At 41.9% G+C, this 21,283-nt stretch overlaps 1 protein-coding gene and 1 pseudogene across 1 annotated transcript in view; both read right to left on the bottom strand.

The window, feature by feature from the left end:
- GTF2F2 (general transcription factor IIF subunit 2) overlaps nucleotides 1-21,283 on the bottom strand; it is a 173,870-nt gene that overhangs the window by 16,342 nt on the left and 136,245 nt on the right. The window contains exons 6-7 of the mRNA XM_066380867.1: nucleotides 20,441-20,540; nucleotides 4,052-4,195 (exon numbers count right to left, since the gene is read on the bottom strand). Of these exons, the coding sequence (XP_066236964.1) occupies nucleotides 4,052-4,195; nucleotides 20,441-20,540 (244 nt within the window). The remainder of the gene's footprint in view (nucleotides 1-4,051; nucleotides 4,196-20,440; nucleotides 20,541-21,283) is intronic.
- Nucleotides 10,871-11,252, bottom strand: LOC136404415 (protein S100-A14 pseudogene; annotated as a pseudogene).

Raw genomic sequence — 21,283 nt, 5'->3', positions numbered from 1 at the left:
TGATCAAATTTCTACTCTGTACTATAGTATAGCATGTATGAATATACAATCTTGCTTTTAAGAACCTTATGCTTGCTGAGGCAATTCAGTCTCTAAACAATAAAACTATTATAAAATATTTAGTTTCTCAATCAGTGGTTCATAAACTCTTTGAGGGTTCGAGGCCCTCTCTGAGAATCTGATATAAAATATGGATCTACTCCCCAGAAAAATGTATACATTTCTGCACATATTCAAGAGATTACTGGATCCCCTAAAGCCTATGGATTACAGGAAGCTCTATTACAACAGATGCACTGAGTACTACCACGTAAAAATTATACGAAGAACCAAAATTGAAGAGAATTGCTAGTTATCCCCTTTCTTGCGAGACAAACTTTAAAAATGTGTCATCCCATGTTAAGGAAAGAAACTTTTCCCTAGTTCCTTCTGAATGTTCCTCTGGAATGTCTATTTTCACATATATACACATATATTTATTTGTGTTATTCTACGAGAATATATTGTTTGCATTCAGAGTTTCTAGATTGATCTCATATTTATATAAAACACAAGGATAAACTTCATTAAGACCAGAAGGAACACAGCTTAGCTAATGAATTATTCTACTTCAAATTTTTCTTCTAGCTTGCAATGCCGTTTCTAAGGCTTTGATGTTGAAGGGGGTGAAGTCATTGAGATGAGCTGATAATATTGCAGCATGAGTACTTAAGTGTCGTCTATTAACAAAAACTATTTAGAGCTTTTGGAATTTAATTTCTTCATGTAAAAGGTAAAAGGCTGAAGTACAATAGTAAAAAAATCTCTGCAAAAGTGGGAACCTATACAATCAATACTAAAATGTCATAATCATTTCCTACAGCTCCGAATAAATAGAAAAAAATGTGCCAGGCCCTTTAAGATCTTTTTCATTTATTTATTCATTTTAGAGAGGAGAGAGGAGAGAGGAGAGGGAGGGAGGGAGGGAGGGAAGGAGAGAGAGAGAGAGAGAGAGAGAGAGAGAGAAAAGGGGGGAGGAGCAGGAAGCATCAACTCCCGTATGTGCCTTGACCAGGCAAGCCAGGGGTTTTGAACCGGTGACCTCAGTGTTCCACATCAACGCTTTATCCACTGCGCCACCACAGGTCAGGCCCCAAACCCTTTTTAAAAAAAATTTAACTATTTTTATTTATTTATTCATTTTAGAGAAGAGAGAGAGAGAGAGAGAGAGAGAGAGAGAGAAGGGGGGAGGAGCAGGAAGCATCAACTCCCATTTGTGCCTTAACCAGGCAAGCCCAGGGTTTTGACCAGTGACCTCAGTGTTCCAGGTCGACGCTTGATCCACTGCGCCACCACAGGTCAGGCACCCAAACCCTTTTTTAATAAGTAGTGATTTGGTTATTCAAAAAAGTTTTAAAGTAACTCATTATCTTGTTACATATTCTGAAGCAAATAAACAGAACAGTTAGAATTAACACATTCCTTGAGTACAATGGCAATGAGGACGAATGATAAAAGAAACTAGATAAAAGAACAGAAAATAAAAGGTTTTCCCAATAAACTTGTTAAGCAAATACTGTTATAATTAAATTGGATCCTTTGCTAACATTAAGGATAAGAAAGATAAACAGAAGGAAATGTCAAAAGGTTGGAGGAAGGATTTGGATCTCTTGTTAATTTGTTACCAGCGTTTTAAATGGATTAGAAGTACAAATTATTAGCAAACAGACACAAAAGTCTGGAGGAGTGATAATAAATGACTATTTGTAGAACAGACAAAATTCCTAAAACATCAATGTATTAAAATTTTTTCCTTAAATATGGAGAAAAGGCCTGGCCAGGCGGTGGCGCAGTGGATAGAGCATTGGACTGGGATGTGGAAGGACCGAGGTTCAAGACTCCAAGGTCGCCAGCTTGAGTGCGGGCTCATCTGGCTTGAGCAAAAAGCTCACCAGCTTGGACCCAGGGTCGCTGGCTCCAGCAAGGGGTTACTCAGTCTGCTGAAGGCCCACAGTCAAGGCACATATGAGAAAGCAATCAATGAACAACTAAGAAGTCGCAACGCGCAACGAAAAACTAATGATTGATGCTTCTCATCTCTCCGTTCCTGTCTGTCTGTCCCTGTCTATCCCTCTCTCTGACTCTCTCTGTCTCTGTAAAAAAAAAAAAAAAAAAAGAGAAAGGCCAACCTAATTACAGTCTCAACAAGTACCATGAGACAATACAGCTAGGTTAAAAAGACCTACTACTAGTCTAAGTGGATTGATTTTTTAAACTCTCTCTGTGACAGACCAGTATGATTCTCTCTCTCTCTCTTTTTTAAAGACTTTATTTATTGCCCTGGCCAGCTGGCTCAGAGGTAGGGCGTTGGCCCGGCATGTGGAAGTCCCGGGTTCGATTCCCGGCCAGGGCTCACAGGAGAAGCGCCCATCTGCTTCTCCACCCTTCCCCCTCTCCTTCCTCTCTTTCTCTCTCTTCCCCTGCCACACCAAGGCTCCACTGGAACAAAGTTGGCCGGGTGCTAAGGACAGCTCCATGACCTCTGCCTCAGGCGCTAGAATGGCTCCAGCTGCAACAAGGTGATGTCCCAGATGGACAGAGCATCGCCCTCTGGTGGGCATGCCGGGTGGATCACGGTCAGGTGCATACAGGAGTCTCTCTGACTGCCTCCCTGCTTCAAACTTCAGACAAATACAAAAAGAGAAAGAAAAAAGAAAAAAGAAAAAAGAAAAAAAAAGACTTCATTTATTCATTTTAGAGAGGAGAGAGAAGATGGGAGGAGCAGGAAGTATCAACTCCCATATGTGCCTTAACCAGGCAAGCCCAGAGTTTTGAACCAGCGACCTCAGCATTCCAGGTTGATGCTTTATCCATTGCACCACCACAGGTCAGGCTTTCTCTTTTTTTTTTTTTTTTTTTTTTTTTTGTGACAGAGACAGAGAAAGGGACAGATAGGGTCAGACAGACAGGAAAAGAGAGAGATGAGAAGCATCAATTCTTCGTTGTGGCACTTTAGTTCATTGACTGCTTTCTCATAAGTGCCTTGATTGGGGTGGGGGGGCTACAGCAGAGTGAGTGACCCTTTGCTCAAGCCAGTGACCTTGGGCTTCCAGCAAGCAATCTTCAGGCTCAAGCCAGTGACCATGGAGTCATGTCTATGATCCCACACTCAAGCCAGCAACCCCATGCTCAAGCTGGTGATCTCGGGGTTTTGAACCTGGGTCTTCCGCATCCCAGTCTGAAGCTCTACTCACTGCGTCACTGCCGAGTCAGGCAAACAGTATGACTCTTAAAAGAATATGATTCTTCTGAGACACATTTTTCCAATTAAACAAAAGAGCTGAGCTTTTTTGGAGGGAGCTAGGAAAACAAAAGAAAGACTAAAAATGATCTAAACAAAGACTTAACTCAGGCTTAATGTTAAGAATCAGTCAAAAGGAGGACGAACCTACCTCTTCTTCATTTGGCACCAGTAATATTAAATATACTTGAAATTTAAAATAATAAAGCTGCCGTTATACTTTTAAAAAGCTGCATTAAGGCCCTGGCCAGTTGGCTCAGTGGTAGAGCGTCAGCCTGGTGTGCAGGAGTCTCGGGTTCGATTCCTGGCCAGGGCACACAGGAAAAGCGCCCATGTGCTTCTCCACCCTTCCCCTTCTCCTTCCTCTCTGTCTCTCTCTTCCCCTCCCACACCCGAGGCTCCATTGGAGCAAAGATGGCCCCGGCGCTGAGGATGGCTCCATGGCCTCTGCCTTAGGCGCTAGAATGGCTCTGGTCGCAACAGAGCGACATCCCAGATGGGCAGAGCATCGCCCCCTGGTGGGCATGCCGGTGGATCCTGGTCAGGCACATGCGGGAGTCTGTCTGACTGCCTCCCCGTTTCCAACTTCAGAAAAATACAAAAAAAAAAAAAAAAGCTGCATTAAGATAGCTTTGCTAAGTCTTTCAATAAAACCTGACATTTGCATAGGTGCATGTGTTCTTACACACGACACGCTTCTCTTCGGGAATGCACTCTTCACAAAGTGGGACAGACACACTTAAAGGATCAATGTGAGCGTCATATACATACCACAGGCTGTTTCGTGATGTCCACCAAGTCCTTGAGATTATAATACTGATGCTTCTCAAAAGCCGAAAATAGCATGTCTAACACATACTGTTTATCAGCTCGAGCTCGTTTTCCATCTTCTTTCTTTTTCCTTTCATATTCAATCTACATGCAAAAAGCAAAAGAAACAGAAGCATCAATATAATATGCTCACTCTGAAACACAGAGTGTTTTTAACCGTCAAAACAGCTACTAGACTTTAAACTGCAGAGTAGTAGGTGACAGCAGGGGCTCAGAACCCGCAGTCCTCAGCTCCTGGGGCTCCTTCAATCTTTAAGGCTCTAAGAAGTATTAATTAGCATCAATGTCGAGATAAACCTTTATTTCCTACATTTAGCTTTATGTAATGTGTCCATTTCCTCCCCAAAAGGCCTTCTTGTTAAAATTCTATTAATTCAGTGTGGCTACTGATTAGCTTCTATTGCTCAGAAAGTCTAACTTGAAGTTCTTCTGTTTTTGATTTATCCAAGATACAGTAAATTTATGTAACAAATGCAGTTTGGTAGTGACATCTTTCAGAATTGGAGTTTCAGGGGCAGGCAGAGGGTTAAGAGGCTGGCTCATTATAGAACAGGCTCTCCAGGTTTGGGAAGCACTAGTAAAAGCCAAGAACATGGGTGGTGACAGGAGGCTGGCCTCGTCACCAGGGAATGTATAGGTATACTTATAGTGCTGCCATCTAGGAACTTGTTCGTTTGTAAAAGATGATCTTTTATCGAAAACATGTGCCTGACCAGGCAGTGGCGCAGTGGATAGAGCATCAGACTGGAACACAGAGGACCCAGGTTCCAAACCCTGAGGTGGCTGGCTTGAGTGTGGGATCACAGACATGACCTCATCGTCACTGGCTTCAGCCCAAAGGTTGCTGGCTTAAAGCCCATGGTCACTGGCTTAAGCATGGGATCATAGACATGAACCCATGGTCACTAGCTTGAGCCCAAAGGTCGCTGGCTTGAAGCCCAAGGTTGCTGGCTTGAGCAAGTGGTCACTTGCTCTGCTGTAGCCCCCTGGTCAAGGCACATATGAGAAAGCAATCAATGAACAACTAAGGAGCCACATCGAAGAATTGATGCTTCTCATCTCTTGCCCTTCCTGTCTGTCCCTATCTGTCCCTAAAAAAAAACAACAAAAAATATGCAAACTTTCAGTTGATTAAGTTTTAAATTTTCTCAGAAACACTTCATTTTGATGAGGTACCAGGAACTTCTCAGAAGAAATATATATAAACTGTAGCAGCCTACCTGGGAAATAGAGCCTCAGGCAGGACAGTGCCCAGCAAACAGCTCCTGTGCACCCCCTGCAGTCACTCAACCCGGAGGCTATCTCCTAACATGCTAGACGCATTTCAAACCCTACAATAAATGACTGCATAAACCCCAGCTTCACGTAGTTAGGCTTACTATTCTAACAAGAGATCTGTTATCTAAAAATAACCTTTGGTTTTTGTTGATGTTAAGATAAAAAGTTCATCTTATACTTAATCAGAAACTTTTTTTTTTTTTTAAAGATTTTATTTATTTATTTTAGAGAAGGGGGGAGAGAGGGAGGGGAGGAGCAGAAAGCATATGTGCCTTGATTGAGCAAGCCCAGGGTTTCGAACCGGCGACCTCAGCGTTCCAGGTCGACGCTTTATCCACTGCGCCACCATAGGTCAGGCCAATCAGAAACTTTCAAATTGGCGGCAAGAGGCAACTATGACAACAAAGAGTATCTGTCTTTCAATGAAATAAAATTAGAAACTACGCAAGGAAAGAAGTCTAACAATTGTCTTAAATTTTTTTGATATGTAGATCTTGGGAGTAAAACTCAAAATTTATTCAAATATCTCAAGACTGACGGTGTTTAAGTGTACTAAACCGCATCAAGTAGTAAATAAACCATAAAGTTCTAGTGCACAGTGTAATGAATTATAGACAACATTGTACTATAATTATGTAATATGAATATAGATAATATTGCACTATAATTATACTAGACAATCATATTACAATATATAAGTGTATCAAAATAATATTGTATACCTTAAATTTATACAAAGTCATATGTCATTCCTGTTTAATTTAAAAAATAAATACATTCATTTCTTTAAATATTAAGCATGGACTGCAGGCTTTGCATTACACTAAGATACAGGGCAAATAAGACAGCCTTTTGTAGAATGTATCTCTTTCTTAGGGTTCATGTATTAAAATGTATATAGAGAACCTTGAGCATTTTAAATGTAGTAACAGATCGCAGAGCTACCTAGAATGAGAGCATGATGCTGGAAAAAAAAACCCACACACGTACAACACAGACTGTACTGTTGGGGAGGAATAAAATCCACCCAGTCTAAACATTTTCTGGGTGGGCAGGGCATGAAAGAAAACAACTATGGGAAGCTAAAAGGATTTCTTAGAGAGGATGAGAAGAACCAGAAGAGCTAGAAGCAAGACAAGGAGAGGGGAGAGATCAGAGAAACCTACGACCAAGGAACAAATCCAAGTCTTCCCAGTGTGGGGAAGATGAGAAACAGATGAAAAAATGCATGTAAGTACAGAGTCTGCCCCAATTCATCAAGAATGGGGGCTGCAAGAGGATAAGGACCAAAGGGATGGACCCGAGGGCTGTCCAAGAAAGGTTCCTTACCTAAGATCAAAGAAGAACAGAAGAGAATGGCTGTACGATGCAGATAGAACGCATGACAAACGGCAAAACGCACAAATCCAAGTAGGCGGGTCTTTGGATAAAAAAAAGATTATCGTGGAACACTTTAAGGGATTAGTATTTTAAACCTTGTTTACTGAGCAATGACTAAACAAAAATGTTTTCCCTGGTTACAGCTGTACTTGGTTTACAGCCTGAAATTCCCTTCCACTGCTGCGCTGCACTTGAATGGATTTACACTTCGTATTGTGATGGACAGTCTAGACAGGAGGCCGGTTAAAAAAGTAGAAACAAGACTGTACTAGGACACGAAGCTGCTATAACCCTTTATTCTGGTCAAGTGTGGGATAAGAAAAACTCCGCTTGGGAACAAGAAAAGAGAGGGACAGAGACCAGACTAAGGAGGAAAGGGGAAATCCTATTCCTTTCTGACAGGCTTGAGTAGGATGTGGGATTTCATTTAGCCAAAGGCCATTGGTCCTCAAGTAAATTAATACAGAGAGGAAGTGGAGACCTTCTGTACTCTCTGTAGGGAGGCTCAGTAATGTGATATTCTGTCTGCCCTCCCTTTCCAGCTTTACTTTATTCTGGGAGAAGGTAAAAAAGTCAAGTTCAGGAAAGAGCAAAGAGAAGTGATGGTCTATTCAGCCTCTACCCTGTCTGTCCCTGTCTCTCCCTCTCTAAACTTAAAGTGTAATCTGAAACCCAGACTAACAGACTAATAACTGCAATGAGAGAAATATTGTTCATTAGAGAAATTTTAGTACTAAAGTTTAACCTTACACTCATTTGAAAACAAAAAGTGGAATATCTTTTTAATGACTTCAGGGCTTGTACTAAGGAATAGTCTATAAAGAAGTGTTTTAAAACAAAATTTTCATACTATAGCATTAGTTAAATCTTTTCTTTTTTAAGCAATAGAGAGAGAGAGAGAGAGAGAGAGAGAGAGAGAAAGGAAGGGAAAGAGATAAGAAGCATCAACTTGTAGGTGCATCACTTTAGTTGTTCACTGATTGCTCCTTACACGTACCGTGACCAGGGGGTTCAAGCAGAGCCAGTGGCCCCTTCAAGCCAGCAACCTTTGGGCTCAGGCCAGTGACCATGGGATCATGTCGATGATCCCAGGCTCAAGCCGGATGAGCCCCACTCCAGCCAGTGACCTCGGGGTTTGGGACCTGGGGCTTTCAGTGTCCCAGGTCAACCCTCTATCCTCTGCGCCACCACCAATCAGGCTTCAAGGGCTCACCTTTTGCTGTAACTTGTTGCCTGAGCCCATTTCTTCTACAGCTCACTTCTACCTCTGTGGCTAAGTCAACTTTCTCTAAGATGTAGTAGTTTGAGTCTTGGCTTTGACTTCTTTTGTAGCCAGAACTCAGGTACTGAGCTTGCTGAACCAGGTGCAGCTGACTCCCCTGGTCTGACACCTGGTGCCGTTTTGCTGCCAACATAACCAGCTGTATAAAAATAAATGTCAATTCAGAAAATGTAAATGTAGCCTCCAGCTAAAATTTTTACAATCCAAAAAAAAATCGATCCCATACAATTTTAATTTCACAACAGAAAACAAATTATTCAAGACTAAAATGCAATGTGGATGTGGTTTAGAGATGTTTAACCACCATTACTAAAATCTTAGTCACTAAAATTATAATTGCCACTCACTGACAATTAAAATATTACAATACAGATGTCTGTAAATTCCAGACTGTTGTTTGCAGAAATACTTCGATGGCTTTGTCAAGGCAGTCTTTGTGGAGCCGTTTCACTTCTGAAGTATGCATGACAGCCTTGATTATCATGATTTGCATTTTAAATCCTTGTGAAAGATCTCCCACTCCCAATGCTTCTACTTTTACCTAGTATGTCAAAATTAATTCTTTTCAGCTGGTCAGTCCTTGGTGTGCAAATTCAAATGGACAAAAGCCTGAAGTATACTTATACTATGGTACAATAGGGAAATACTGCTGAAAGACCTTTATGTTATAGTCCTACAGGCAGGCATCTATTTTAATCAGTAAAATTTCAAATTTATACAGATAAATAAAAAAACACAAATAACCCCCCCACCCAAAAAAACTTTAGTTCTGAATACTAACACAGCTGGTTGTCACATTAAAGAAACTAGAGTATAGATAAAAAACTAATTTTCTCTCAAGTTCCCGATGATTTTATGTAATAATTCCTCAAGATTTTATGTAATAATTCTATTCTTTCCAACAATAATTTTCTACTTAAGTTTTTCTAGTTCTTTATAACTTTCTAACCAAGAACTCTTGCCAGGGGGTAAAAAAAGGAGAGAGAAATCAATTTTTCAAGTTGGAGCAGGAGTGCGTGAAAGGGATGATAAAGACAAGACAATATTCTTTTTGAAAACTTCAGGTTTGGTCTGACTTGTGGTGGCGCAATGGATAAAGCATCGACCTCGCATACTGAGGTCGCTGGCTCGAAACCCTGGGCTTGCCTGGTCAAGGCACATACAAGAAGCAATCAATGAATAATGAAAGTGAAGCAACTATGAGTTGATAATTGTCATTCCCTATCCTCTCCTCTTTCTGTGAAATCAATAAATAAAATCTTTAAAAAAATACCCCAAGTTGGGAGGAAAGAGATTTTTTTGGTCTGTTCCTAGGTATCATTTTTGCTCCCATTCCCAATTGGAGACAGCATACAGAACTATAAAAAGTTCCTGTCTCTCTTTATGTAATCTTTTACTTTTTCCATTTTTTTATTAATCAAATGTTACAAAACAACCATCATTCTTTAAATGCCCAAGCACCCAGCTGCTCATCTCACTCCCAAGGTCACACTCGCCTTAGCCTGCCCCCCACCCTGCTTTCTCATTTCCCCTGCCCTAGCCCTTGCACAGTCCTGGGAGGAGGCTGGAGCAGAGCTGGAGGCAGGAAGATACAGCACTGGACAGACAGCTAGTCTGGGTTGGGGAAGACATTAGGAGGGGTGGGTTCTTAAGAGACTCTGTGTGTGTGTGTGTGTGTGTGTATTTTTCTGAAGTAAGAAGCGGAGGGGCAGAGAGAGACTCCCACATGTGCCCGACCAGGATCCACCCGGCATGCCTACCAGGGGGCAATGCTCTGGCCATCTGAGCTGTTGTACCTTTGCAACCAGAGCCATTATAGTGCCTGAGGCGGAAGCCATGGAGCCGTCCTCAGTGGCCAGGTCAACTTTGCTCCAATGGAGCCTTGTATGCAGGAGGGGAAAAGAGAGATAGGAGAGGGGGAAGGGTGGAGAAGTAGATGGGCACCTCTCCTGTGTGCCCTGGCCTAGAATTGAACCCAGGAGTTCCACACGCTGGGCTGACACTTGACCGCTGAGCCAACTGGCCAGGGCCTAGAGACCTTTTTTTTTTTTTTTTTTTTTGGTATTTTTCTGAAATTGGAAACGGGGAGGCAGTCGGCAGTCAGACAGACTCCCGCATGCACTCGACCGGGATCCACCCGGCATGCCCACCAGGGGGCGATGCTCTGCCCATCTGGGGCGTTGCTCTGTTGCAACCAGAGCCATTCTAGCGCCTGAGGAAGAGGCCATAGAGCCATCCTCAGCGCCCGGGCCAACTTTGCTCCAATGGAGCCCTGGCTGTGGAAGGGGAAGAGAGAGACAGAGAGGAAGGAGAAGGGGAGGGGTGCAGAAGCAGATGGGCGCTTCTCCTGTGTGCCCTGGCTGGGAATTGAACCCGGGACTCTTGCATGCCGAAGCTCTACCACTGAGCCAACCAGCCAGGGCCAAGAGACCTCTTTTAATACCAAATATCCAGCCCTATTATCAGCTCCTTTCAAATCAATTCCCATAGCCCAGCTCCTCTCTGCCCAGCACTCACTACCAAATGGCGTGGCCTTTACACCACCAGCGTTACCCCTCCACATCCCTCCTTGTCCCAACCTGCCCCAAGCTTCCTCTGGTGGTGATTCCTGGACCCATTAGCTCCACAGAGCTCCCAGGGTGATGTGCAGAGACTCTGGAGAAGGGCCACTAAGAACCTGGACCTTGCAGAGGTGAGACAGGTGCAGACCGAGGAACAAACAATGTGGTGATGGTAAAAGGAGAAGTTTTATTCCCAGGCCCCCAGTCTCTATGGCCCCCTTCCCCCCATAACCCCCCAAGAATCCCAGGGGAAGGTTCTCAGACCGGGCTCTTCAGCTTCACGCTCTTAGCTGCTTCTCCAATCAGCTCCCAGAAACACCTGAACTCCAGTTTAGAATCATTACAGCTGCCCAGGTTGGCGATTCTCTCTTCCAGCCCGCAGTTGCTCAGCATGAGGTGAGGCAGCTGCTGGGTCACCAGGTTCTGTAGCTCAGACGGGGTCAGCGTCTCCTTCCTACCCTCCACTGAGGACCAGTGAAAGTTCTTGATGAGGGTCTCAATGGCCCTCTCCACATCGCTGAATTCCTGGGCATCCTCTGCACTGGCTGGCCGACACTGTCCCATGGTGCCTGGTGTGCTTGGTCCTTTGGTGAGAGTTGTATTGCCCTACAGCCTGCCCTGGAGGAGCTGATGGTTCACGATATGCTTGCTGACAGCCGCCAAGACAGGATCTATCTCTTTGTTTTTAAAAAAATTTTGAAATTGCCTAACCTACGGTGGCACAGTAGATGAAGCACCGACCTAGAGCTGAAGTTGCCAGTTCAAAAACCCTACGCTTGCCCAGTCAAGGCACATACAAGAAGCAACTACTATGAGGTAACACTTTCTGCTTCTGGCCCCCGCCTTTCTTTCTCTCTATCCTCTCTCTAAAATCAATAAATAAAATCTTTAAAACATTTTTTAAACTGATTTGAGACAGATGAGAGAGAGAGAGAGATCAATTAGTTGTTCCACTTATTCATGCATTCCATGGTTGGTTCTTACATGTGCCTTAACTGGGGATCTAACCTGCGACCTCAGTGTGTTGGAATGACGGTCCAACCAGGAGAAGAACCCAGCCAGGGCGGTCACCGTACCTCTGGATCAGTGGCTGCATGCTAAAATTATCCAGGGAACTTGAAAATTTTAAGACAGCAGGCCTCCACATCATATCAATTAAATCAATCTCTGCAGATATTTTCCTTTTTAAAAAGCTTCCCAAGTGATTCTAGAGAACAATTAGCATTGAGGACCACTATCTAAACAGAGGACATGGTTCCTTATGAGAACAGGTCATCAGATGTGGACTACTTATAAGAATGCTGTGAAATTTACACAGGTTATATGATAATGTCCACAAAGTCAACCAAAATATACATACAGAAGCACCCTTACTTGCAATCAGAGATAGAGGGAGTTGAAAGGAATCCTTCACATCAACTGACTCTATATAATACACACACACACACACACACACACACGCACACACACACTGTGCCCATAAAGTAATGGTGTACTTTTGACCAGTCACAGGAAAGCAACAAAAGATGATAGAAATGTGAAATCTGCACCAAATAAAAGGAAAACCCTCCCAGATTCTGTAGGATGATGTGGCAGCATGTGCGTATGCTATATAAAACCATGTATACAGCGGAGCAGCCCACAGCCACGCCAGTCGAGATGTGGACAGTACAGAGGCAAGTTCAGTGTGTTCTGTAGCTCGCTAAATCCGAATCTGTGACCAAAGTGCAACGTGAATATCGGTGCGTTTATAACGAAGCGCCACCACATAGGAATAACATTACTCGGTGGGATAAGCAGTTGAAGGAAACCAGCAGTTTGGTGGAGAAACCCCGTTCTGGTAGGCCATCAGTCAGTGACGAGTCTGTAGAGGCTACATGGGATAGCTACCTAAGGAGCCCTAAAAAATCTGTGCGTGAGCCCATATCAAACTGCACTGAATAGCTATGAAACTGGGAGAGTTTTCCTTTTATTTGGTGCAGATTTCACATTTCTATCGTCTTTTGTTGCTTTCCTGTGACCAGTCAAAAGTGTACCATAACTTTACGGACACACTGTATATATATTTTAGAGAGAGAGTGAGAAAGACAGATAGAAACAGGACAGACAGGAAGGGAGAGGAGAAGCATCAATTCATGGTTGTGGCACCTTAGTTCTTCATTGGCTGTTTCTCATGTGTGCCTTGACGGGAGGGGGGTGTCCAGCCAAGCCAGTGACCCCTTGCTCAAGCCAGTTGCCATGAGCTCAAGCTGGCGACCTTGTGCTCTCAAACCTGGGGCCCGAGCATCCTAGGCCAATGCTCTATCAACTGCACCACCACCTGGTCAGACTAATCTACAAATTTAAAGCATAAACTATATGTATATCTATTTGTAAAGTGTAAAAATGTACTATTTTAATATGCATACATATAAAGCATGCAAGAACAAAAGTTTAAAAAATAAAATTAAAAAAACATTATTTTAAGAGTAAGTTTTAATTTGTCAAAACTATAGAATACTTTTGTTTTGCTCTCAAAATACAATGATCTGTCCTGTTTTGGATGCTTAGTTTTTAAATGATTCACAAACTGATAGCTTTGTATCAACAACAGCTGATCTAATTAAGGGACCAACCCCACATGCACACGCGCACACACATGTCAAGGGTCACTATGTCAGTTATTTCGACAAGCTTGCAGCTCCAGGCCTGGGCGTGGTGGCAGTGGAGAACTGCAGGCCAGACTTCCAACCCTCCCCTGCCAGCTGGTGCCCAGCGGGGGTTCTGCAATGGGAGAAAAGCAGGAGGAAAGGAGATTTTTTTTCCTCCTTTTTTGTGTTTGTGGGAGCACCTCCAATAGCGACAGCTTCCTGTTCTCCGGTAACCACCCCCTTTCAACGCCAGTCTTTCCATTCTGTACCTGCATACCATTTATAACCAATTACCTATGCTAAATCCCTTTCTGCTTGAAATAGCTAGAGTTGTTTTTGTTTCTACGCTAGACATTAACTGAATCGTCACTGAAGACAGAACTGACAAGCCATATTTAAAATAATAATGATAACTTCCTTTTTGGAAGGGCCAAGTTCTTGTCAGACTGGATTATGTCATTGTTTCTATCTCAATAAAATCACTAATAAAGAGGTCATTTTAGAAGTAAAAAAGTGTCAGTTTTTCTACTTTCTAGTTTATAACTATGTGCTTTATAGCAGTGGTCCCCAATCTTTTTTGGGCCACTGACTGGTTTAATGTCAGAAAATATTTTCACGGACCGGTCTTTAGGGTGGGACGGATAAATGTATCACGTGACCGAGACAAGTGTCAAGAGTGAGTCTTAGACAAATGTAACAGAGGGAATCTGGTCATTTTAAAAAAATAAAACATCGTTCAGACTTAAATATAAAAATACCAGAAATAATGTAAGTTATTTATTTTTTCTCTGTGGACCGGTACCAAATGGCCCACGGACCGGTACCGGTCCGCAGCCCGGGGTTTGGGGACCACTGCTCTATAGTATTATCTTTTATCTCGTTTTTTGAAGATATCTTTTTGTTCACTTTTTTTTAAAGATTGAGTTTAGTTAATAAAAGATACTATAGGTCTGACCTGTGGTGGCGCAGTGGATAAAGTGTCGACCTGGAAATGCTGAGGTCGCCGGTTCAAAACCCTGGGCTTGCCTGGTCAAGGCACATATGGGAGTTGATGCTTCCAGCTCCTCCCCCCTTCTCTCTCTGTCTCTCCTCTCTCCCTCTCCTCTCTAAAATGAATAAGTAAATAAAAAAATTAAAGAACAACAACAACAAAAAAGATACTATAATCTGTAGATTCCTGAATTTGGCATGGAAGCTAACAAGCTGGAAGGACATGAGAACGTGAGGTGCTGAAAGCACCACCGTCAGCCCCTCTGAGTGGCACAGCAGCTGCCCTTCCACAGCAAAGCGCCGACTAGCACAGGGCTGCACGAGGACGCCAGGGAGAGATCACGCTGTACGTATTTCTAACGCTCAACGTCTTTCCTTCACTATGTGAAAAACAAGATAAATATAAGTTCTAGTATTCCCAGCTCCCACACTCAATAGTTCCTCTTGTAAAGCCTAGTTAGATAACCGGTTATTTCTCAAAGTTTATTTTCACTCCTTCAAACAATGATGGAGGGGTATTTAATATTAAAATGTTTGCAAAATGAAGGATTAAACAAATTCCTAAAGGTTCCCAAGATTAACATATTAAAAGCAGCATCAATTTTGAAGAGGGGATATGATCAGTTTATAAGTTCCTTTAACACAGAATCCATCTCACACATTCCCTCCCCCCAAATAGACGCACAAAATTAGTTTGGAAAATGTTGACCTACATGAAGTGGCTCAAAGCTCACAAACTTAATGAAGGTTTAAGGCAGTGAAAAGGCTACCAAGGGAGAAATCTGACAGCTTATCCTAGTAAGGGGAGAGTTCTTGGGGCCAAGCTATCAAGGAAGAAGTAAATAAAGAGATAAGGCTAATCGGCCTGACGAGGCAGTGGTGCAGTGGATAGTGTTGGACTGGGTCTTGGAGGACTCAGGTTCGAAACCCCAAGGTCAATGGTTTGAGCATGGGCTCACCAGCTTGAGCATGGGGTTACTGGCTTGAGCATGGGATCTAGACATGACCTTATGGTCGCTGGCTTGAGCCCAAGGTTGTTGGCTTGAACAAGGCATCACTTGCTCTGCTGTAGCACCCCCGTCAAGGCACATGCGAGAAAGCAATCAATGAACTAAGATGCTGCAATGAAGAATTGATGCTTCTCATTTCTCTCTCTTCCTGTCAGTCTGTCCCTCTCTCTGACTCTCTGTCTCTGTCCAAAAAAAAAAAAAAAAAAAAAAGATAAGGCTAATCATGTAATTCTTTTTGACCCAATAAATGCTTTCTGAATGGCAAGTATGTAGGTGTTATATCCCAGATACTATAGTTCATGAACTAAAGAGATAAATTTAAATGTGATGCTTAGAATAGCTCCACATACAGAGTGGGAATTCAAATGTTTGGATATGATTTTTTATATATTTGGAAGTTTTATATATAGATATACATATATACGTAAATAGAAAATAACATAATTTTCTATATGTGATAGGTGGGTGGAATGTTTCTAAGGCTAAACATGGCTGGTTTCTATCTCATCAGATGTAGAGATGCAGTTTGACAAAGACCATTACCCACCACCTTTTATTTTTTTGCATTCATTTCTTTCCTTATTTTAAATCCTGAAAATGTATTCAAAAAAATCTCAACTGTTAAAATACTGGGATTCAAGTTTATATCGTTCCACCTGGCAAAACTTTGGAAACATTTCAACATTTTACAGAGCTTAAAGTTTTTTATTGAATATCTTGGTTACACAACCACTAAATCATTCTTGCTAAACTATATTGATGTTTCACAATCTTTTAAAAATCAATGTCCTTTTTTGCTAACAGTAACAAAAGTTTTATACTCTTCCTATAGCTGGTATTAAATTATTTTGCTGAATATGCTTTTAAAAGCTATGCAGGTATCTCTACCCATTCTGATATACCTGCATGGAAAAAAATTACTAAACATTCAAATAATGCAATGTGGCAGGTAACAATCTTTGTTGTTTTTTTTTTTTTTTAAACAGTGACAGAGAGAGAGTCAGAGAGAGGGAAAGATAGGTTTTTTTTACAGAGTCAGAGAGAGGGATAGATAGGGACAGACAGACAGGAACGGAGAGAGATGAGAAGCATCAATCATCAGTTTTCGTTGCGACACTTTAGTTGTTCACTGATTGCTTTCTCATATGTGCCTTGACAGCGGGCCTTCAGCAGATGGAGTAACCCCTTGCTCGAGCCAGCGACCTTGGGCTCAAGCTGGTGAGCCTTGCTCAAACAGATGAGCCCACGCTCAAGCTGGCGACCTTGGGGTCTCGAACCTGGGTCCTTTGCATCCCAGTCCGATGCTCTATCCACTGTGCCACCACGTGGTCAGGCTCAATCTTTGTTTTTGTGTAAACAAAATCTTAATAAAAATTATTATATGATTATGTTAGCTTAATGACTCCTTCACACTATGCCAACCTTAACAAAGGCTGGTGACATGAAATGAAAGATCACTTATTATTAAAGTCTTTAAAGTGGTGTTACAGCTTTACATCCTAATAAGAGTTCAGAATACAATGTATTCATAGTTTATTAGTAATAAAAAAAGAGGTAAAAACATCATAGGCCCTGGCTGGTTGGCTCAGCAGTAGAGTGTCGACCCAGTGTATGGAAGTCCCGGGATTCAATACTGGTCAGGGCACAAAGAAGTGACCATCTGCTTCTCCCCCCATCGTTCCTCTCTCTTCTCCTCCCACAGCCATGGTTTGAAAGGTTTGAGCAAAGTTGGCCCCGGGAGCCAAGGATGACTCCATGTCCTCAGCCTCAGGCGCTAAAATAAAATAGCTTGGTTGCTGATCAACCGAATGCAGCCTAGCCAGGCAGAGCATCGCTTGGCAGGGGATTGCTGGGTGGATTCCAGTCCGGGCGCATGTGAGAGTCTGTCTCTGCCTCTCTGCCTTTTACTTAACAACAACAAAAATCCTAAAAATATGACATTTGGAACTTATCTTCTATACCTACCAGGTAAAGTTACAGCACCAATGTCACTAAGAATATGAACTAGAGAAAGGTCAGAGATGTGATACTAGCAAAGGGCCAGCTTTGACTAAGCTAAGAGATTTTTTCCTTTTGCCTCAGAAATTATGGTCTGTAGCAGTATAACAGGAATGACCCCTGTACTAGAATGTAGGAAATAGAGATTATACCCTAAAGTAACAAAGCTCCTTGAAGACAGGAATTTTATCTCTTTGGTTCACCAGGAGTAGGTACCTCAGGCACAAGCAGGCATTTAAAAAGCATTTGTTGCAAGAAGCCGAATCTTAGATAACTGTGGCCGGATATGGCCGTGGCGAGGTGCCAGCATGCTCCTGTGGCTTTCTTCCCTTGCCCATCTCAACCGAAGAGCTCTATTGCCCACTCTAACAATTCAAACAGACATACTGTGACAATCGAAACAATTTTATAAAGAAGAAAATTCGGATAAAAACACTCTATTCCTATTACCGAAAAATAAAGACTGTTCAAATATTTAACCTTCATTTTTGAACATTTGCTCCCAACCTTTTCCTGTCTTAGAGACAAACACTGCTGTGTGCACATCTTTGGGCACTTACCTTTCTTACCAAATGTCTCTTCAGAAAGGTTATATCTCTTTATAGCTTATGAAAAGTGAGGTCTTTCTTGTCCTCATTGTGATAAAAAACATATATTGGAATGGAAACTGTATATAGAAGCCTGGCCCATGAATGGAAAAAGCAGCATAGTTGGGGTGACAGGAGAAGCTCACTAATGAAGAAAGCCAAAGATAATTAAGACCTACAATAGTTTCTTCTGTATTTCTTTTTGGCTTCAGAAAATTGCTTGTATTCCCATCTAAGAGTAGAAAAGAGGAGAAGCGGGCCCTGGCTGGTTGGCTCAGTGGTAGGGCGTTGGCCCGGTGTGTGGAAATCCTGGGTTTGATTCCCGGTCAGGGCACTCAGGAGAAGCAACCATCTGCTTTTCTATCCCTCTCCCTTCTCTCTCTCTCTCTTCTCCTCCTGCAGTAATGGCTCGAATGGTTTGAGCAAACTGGCCCTGGGCACTGAAGATGGTTCATGCCTAAAGTGCTAAAATAGCTCCGCTGCCAAACAACGGAGCAGCAGCCCCAAATGGGCAGAACCTCGCCTGGTAGGGGGCTTGCCAGGTGGACCCCGGTCCGGGCACATACAGGAGCCTCTCTGCCTGCCTCCTGCTTCTCACTGAATAAGAAAAAAAAAAAAGAGGATAAGTGAAGAGGACAAAAAAGTAGACTTTTATCTACTTGGCTCAATCAAGAGACAATAGATGAATATATCTCTTGGATAACCTCATAATTTGGATTCCACTTATCCTGCCTGTCCTCTTCATTAGCTTCCATTTCTCCTAGAACATAATCAGAGTCTGTAAAATCAAAGCCTGATTGGGTGCAACTGAACTTTGACTTGCTTTACTTAATCTACACAGTGTGGCAATTGTTAAAATTTGAGTGTCTTTAGAAGGAGCACGTGCACTCCAGTTCATCACAGCTCCTTGATTTTGCCTTTTTAAACTTCAGCATTTTGCTCACTGAGGACGCCTGCCTGGCCCTGCAGGCATTTGCCACCTCTCATATAAAATAACCATAAGAAATTCAAGTTTTGTAAAGTAGTGGTTCAAAAGAGATTAAGAAATAAAAAAAGAAAAAAGAAAAAAAAATGTAGTGTTTCAGGCCAGTCTTACTTTATTTCTTCCTAATCTCAGTATCCAGAAGATGTTAAGCAACAAAGTAGGACCGAAGGTATCAACTGTTAACTGCTACTTGACTTGCGCTTTATTTTCTTTTCAAAGAATCATCACATTTTCCCTTACATTACAGGTATAGGCAGTCCCCAGGTTATGAGTGACATAGGTTCTGTAGGTTTTTTTTTTCCTGAAGCTGGAAACGGGGAGACAGTCAGACAGACTCCCGCATGCGCCCGACAGGGATCCACCCGGCATGCCCACCAGGGGCGATGCTCTGCCCACCAGGGGGCGATGCTCTGCCCCTCCGGGGCGTCGCTCTGCCGCGACCAGAGCCACTCTAGCGCCTGGGGCAGAGGCCAAGGAGCCATCCCCAGCGCCTGGGCCATCTTTGCTCCAATGGAGCTTCAGCTGCGGGAGGGGAAGAGAGAGACAGAGAGGAAGGAGAGGGGGAGGGGTGGAGAAGCAGATGGGCGCTTCTCCCGGGAATCGAACCCGGGACTTCTGCATGCCAGGCCGACGCTCTACCACTGAGCCAACTGGCCAGGGCCTGTAGATTGTTCTTAAGTTGAATTTGAATATCAGGTGGAACAGGTACATTTACTTATTAAATGTGACTTAGATGTTTGTCTTAATGTAGTATTTATTTTTACCTTTCTGTGTGTATAGATAAACATTTTCAGACCTACAGAACCTAACTTATTCGTAACCTGAGGACTGCCTGTATTTCAAGAACCCCAAACCCTACGTTAACATCACCGATGACCTGCAGCAATACAGCACGCTGGCTAATTAAGAGTAACGCTCCTATACCAGGCTGCCTGGGTTCCACTCCCAGACTGACTCATCACTAGCTGTGCGACCTCAAGTAAGCAAACCTCTCTGTGTCTGTTACTTTTGAAAATCGAGGATAATACCACTAGTTACTTCACAGAGTAGGCAGGATGATTAAATGTGTGACTATTTATGAGAAACTCAGAAAAGCCAAGTATATAGATATAATATGTATACATATATATGTGTATTGTATATTGTAGAATATAATAGATAGTATATATGATATGTTTCAATAAAAAAGGTTTAAAAAACGTTAGGGCAGTCCTCGCTTTGCACGGTAGTGTGAACTGTAAAAATGCCTATGAAAGCTGAAACTATGCAAAGCTATCTTAACAGTCAATGCGAAAGATTACCATTGCTTCATGACCTGTAAATTTTTTGTCAAAAATTAAAAACTCTGTTATTAAGGTAAAGAAAAATATAAAAAGTAAAAGTATTATTTATTAAGGACACCGTAATTTAAAACATTGGAAATACTGAAAAATGATGTTTTATTTCTTTGAAACACTTATCAAGAGTAATCTGAACAGTATAACTTGGTATCCAGTGAACATCTTCTCTATGCTTGGCAAAGCGTCATATTCCCCAGTAAGTCTGTTTAACTCAAGCACCTGACAGCACGGTGTATGATACAGGAAAGAATAAAGACAGAGCATAATGAAGAAAGAGACAAAACTTACATTGTATTGATGATTGGCAACTGGTTTGTAATTGGTTGTCACAACTTTGTCCAGTTGTAGTGATAGCCTTACAGGTTTAGAAGATTCTTCTATTTGCAATCTGAAAAATAGAAGGCACTTTTAACAAATTCACTTGTACTAGAAATTTACTAGGTGCATCTTATTCCTATCATTCTACTTACTCAAGGACTAATACTTAAATATAAAAAGTAACCTCAGAAGATACATTAATCTTAATATAACACTTCAAAAACACACTGAATATACGACTATAATGTAGAAACCAAGCTATAAGCTAAACATACAATCTCTTAATTTTACAACCTACTTCTAATCATATCAGACCTTTACTAAAATAAAAGGCTAATCATCTTTAAATTTCTGGGGGAAAAAATCTACATGTAAAAGTGAATTCATCCTAAATCATATGGCCTAAAACTGATCAAGTTATTAATTCACAATTTCTATTCATTCAATAAGAGATAAAATAAAAAGATAAAACACTGCCACTCAGGGTCTAGTGGTTGCTTTATTAGACAGTGGAGATAGAGAACATTTTCATCATCACAGTAACTTACTGGACATCACTGGTCTATTGTAGGACTCCAACTAAGTTAAAATATAACTCAAACTACCACTTGACTAGTACATGTATAGCCAAGTAGCAATCTCAGGTGATTTAGTTTTGGAATAAATATTACCATATATAATTGCTTATACTTTACCACTTTACCATTTACTTCTTTTTTTCATTTTTGAGGAACAACCATTAAGTGGTCTTCCACAAAATTTTTATTTATTTTATTTATCCATTTCAGAGATGTGTGTGAGAGAGAGAGAGAG

Source organism: Saccopteryx leptura, chromosome 4 (assembly GCF_036850995.1).
Source record: "Saccopteryx leptura isolate mSacLep1 chromosome 4, mSacLep1_pri_phased_curated, whole genome shotgun sequence".
Taxonomy (NCBI): domain Eukaryota; kingdom Metazoa; phylum Chordata; class Mammalia; order Chiroptera; family Emballonuridae; genus Saccopteryx; species Saccopteryx leptura.
The sequence above is the reverse complement of the archived record's forward strand: the minus strand, read 5'-3'. Positions and strand labels throughout refer to the sequence as shown.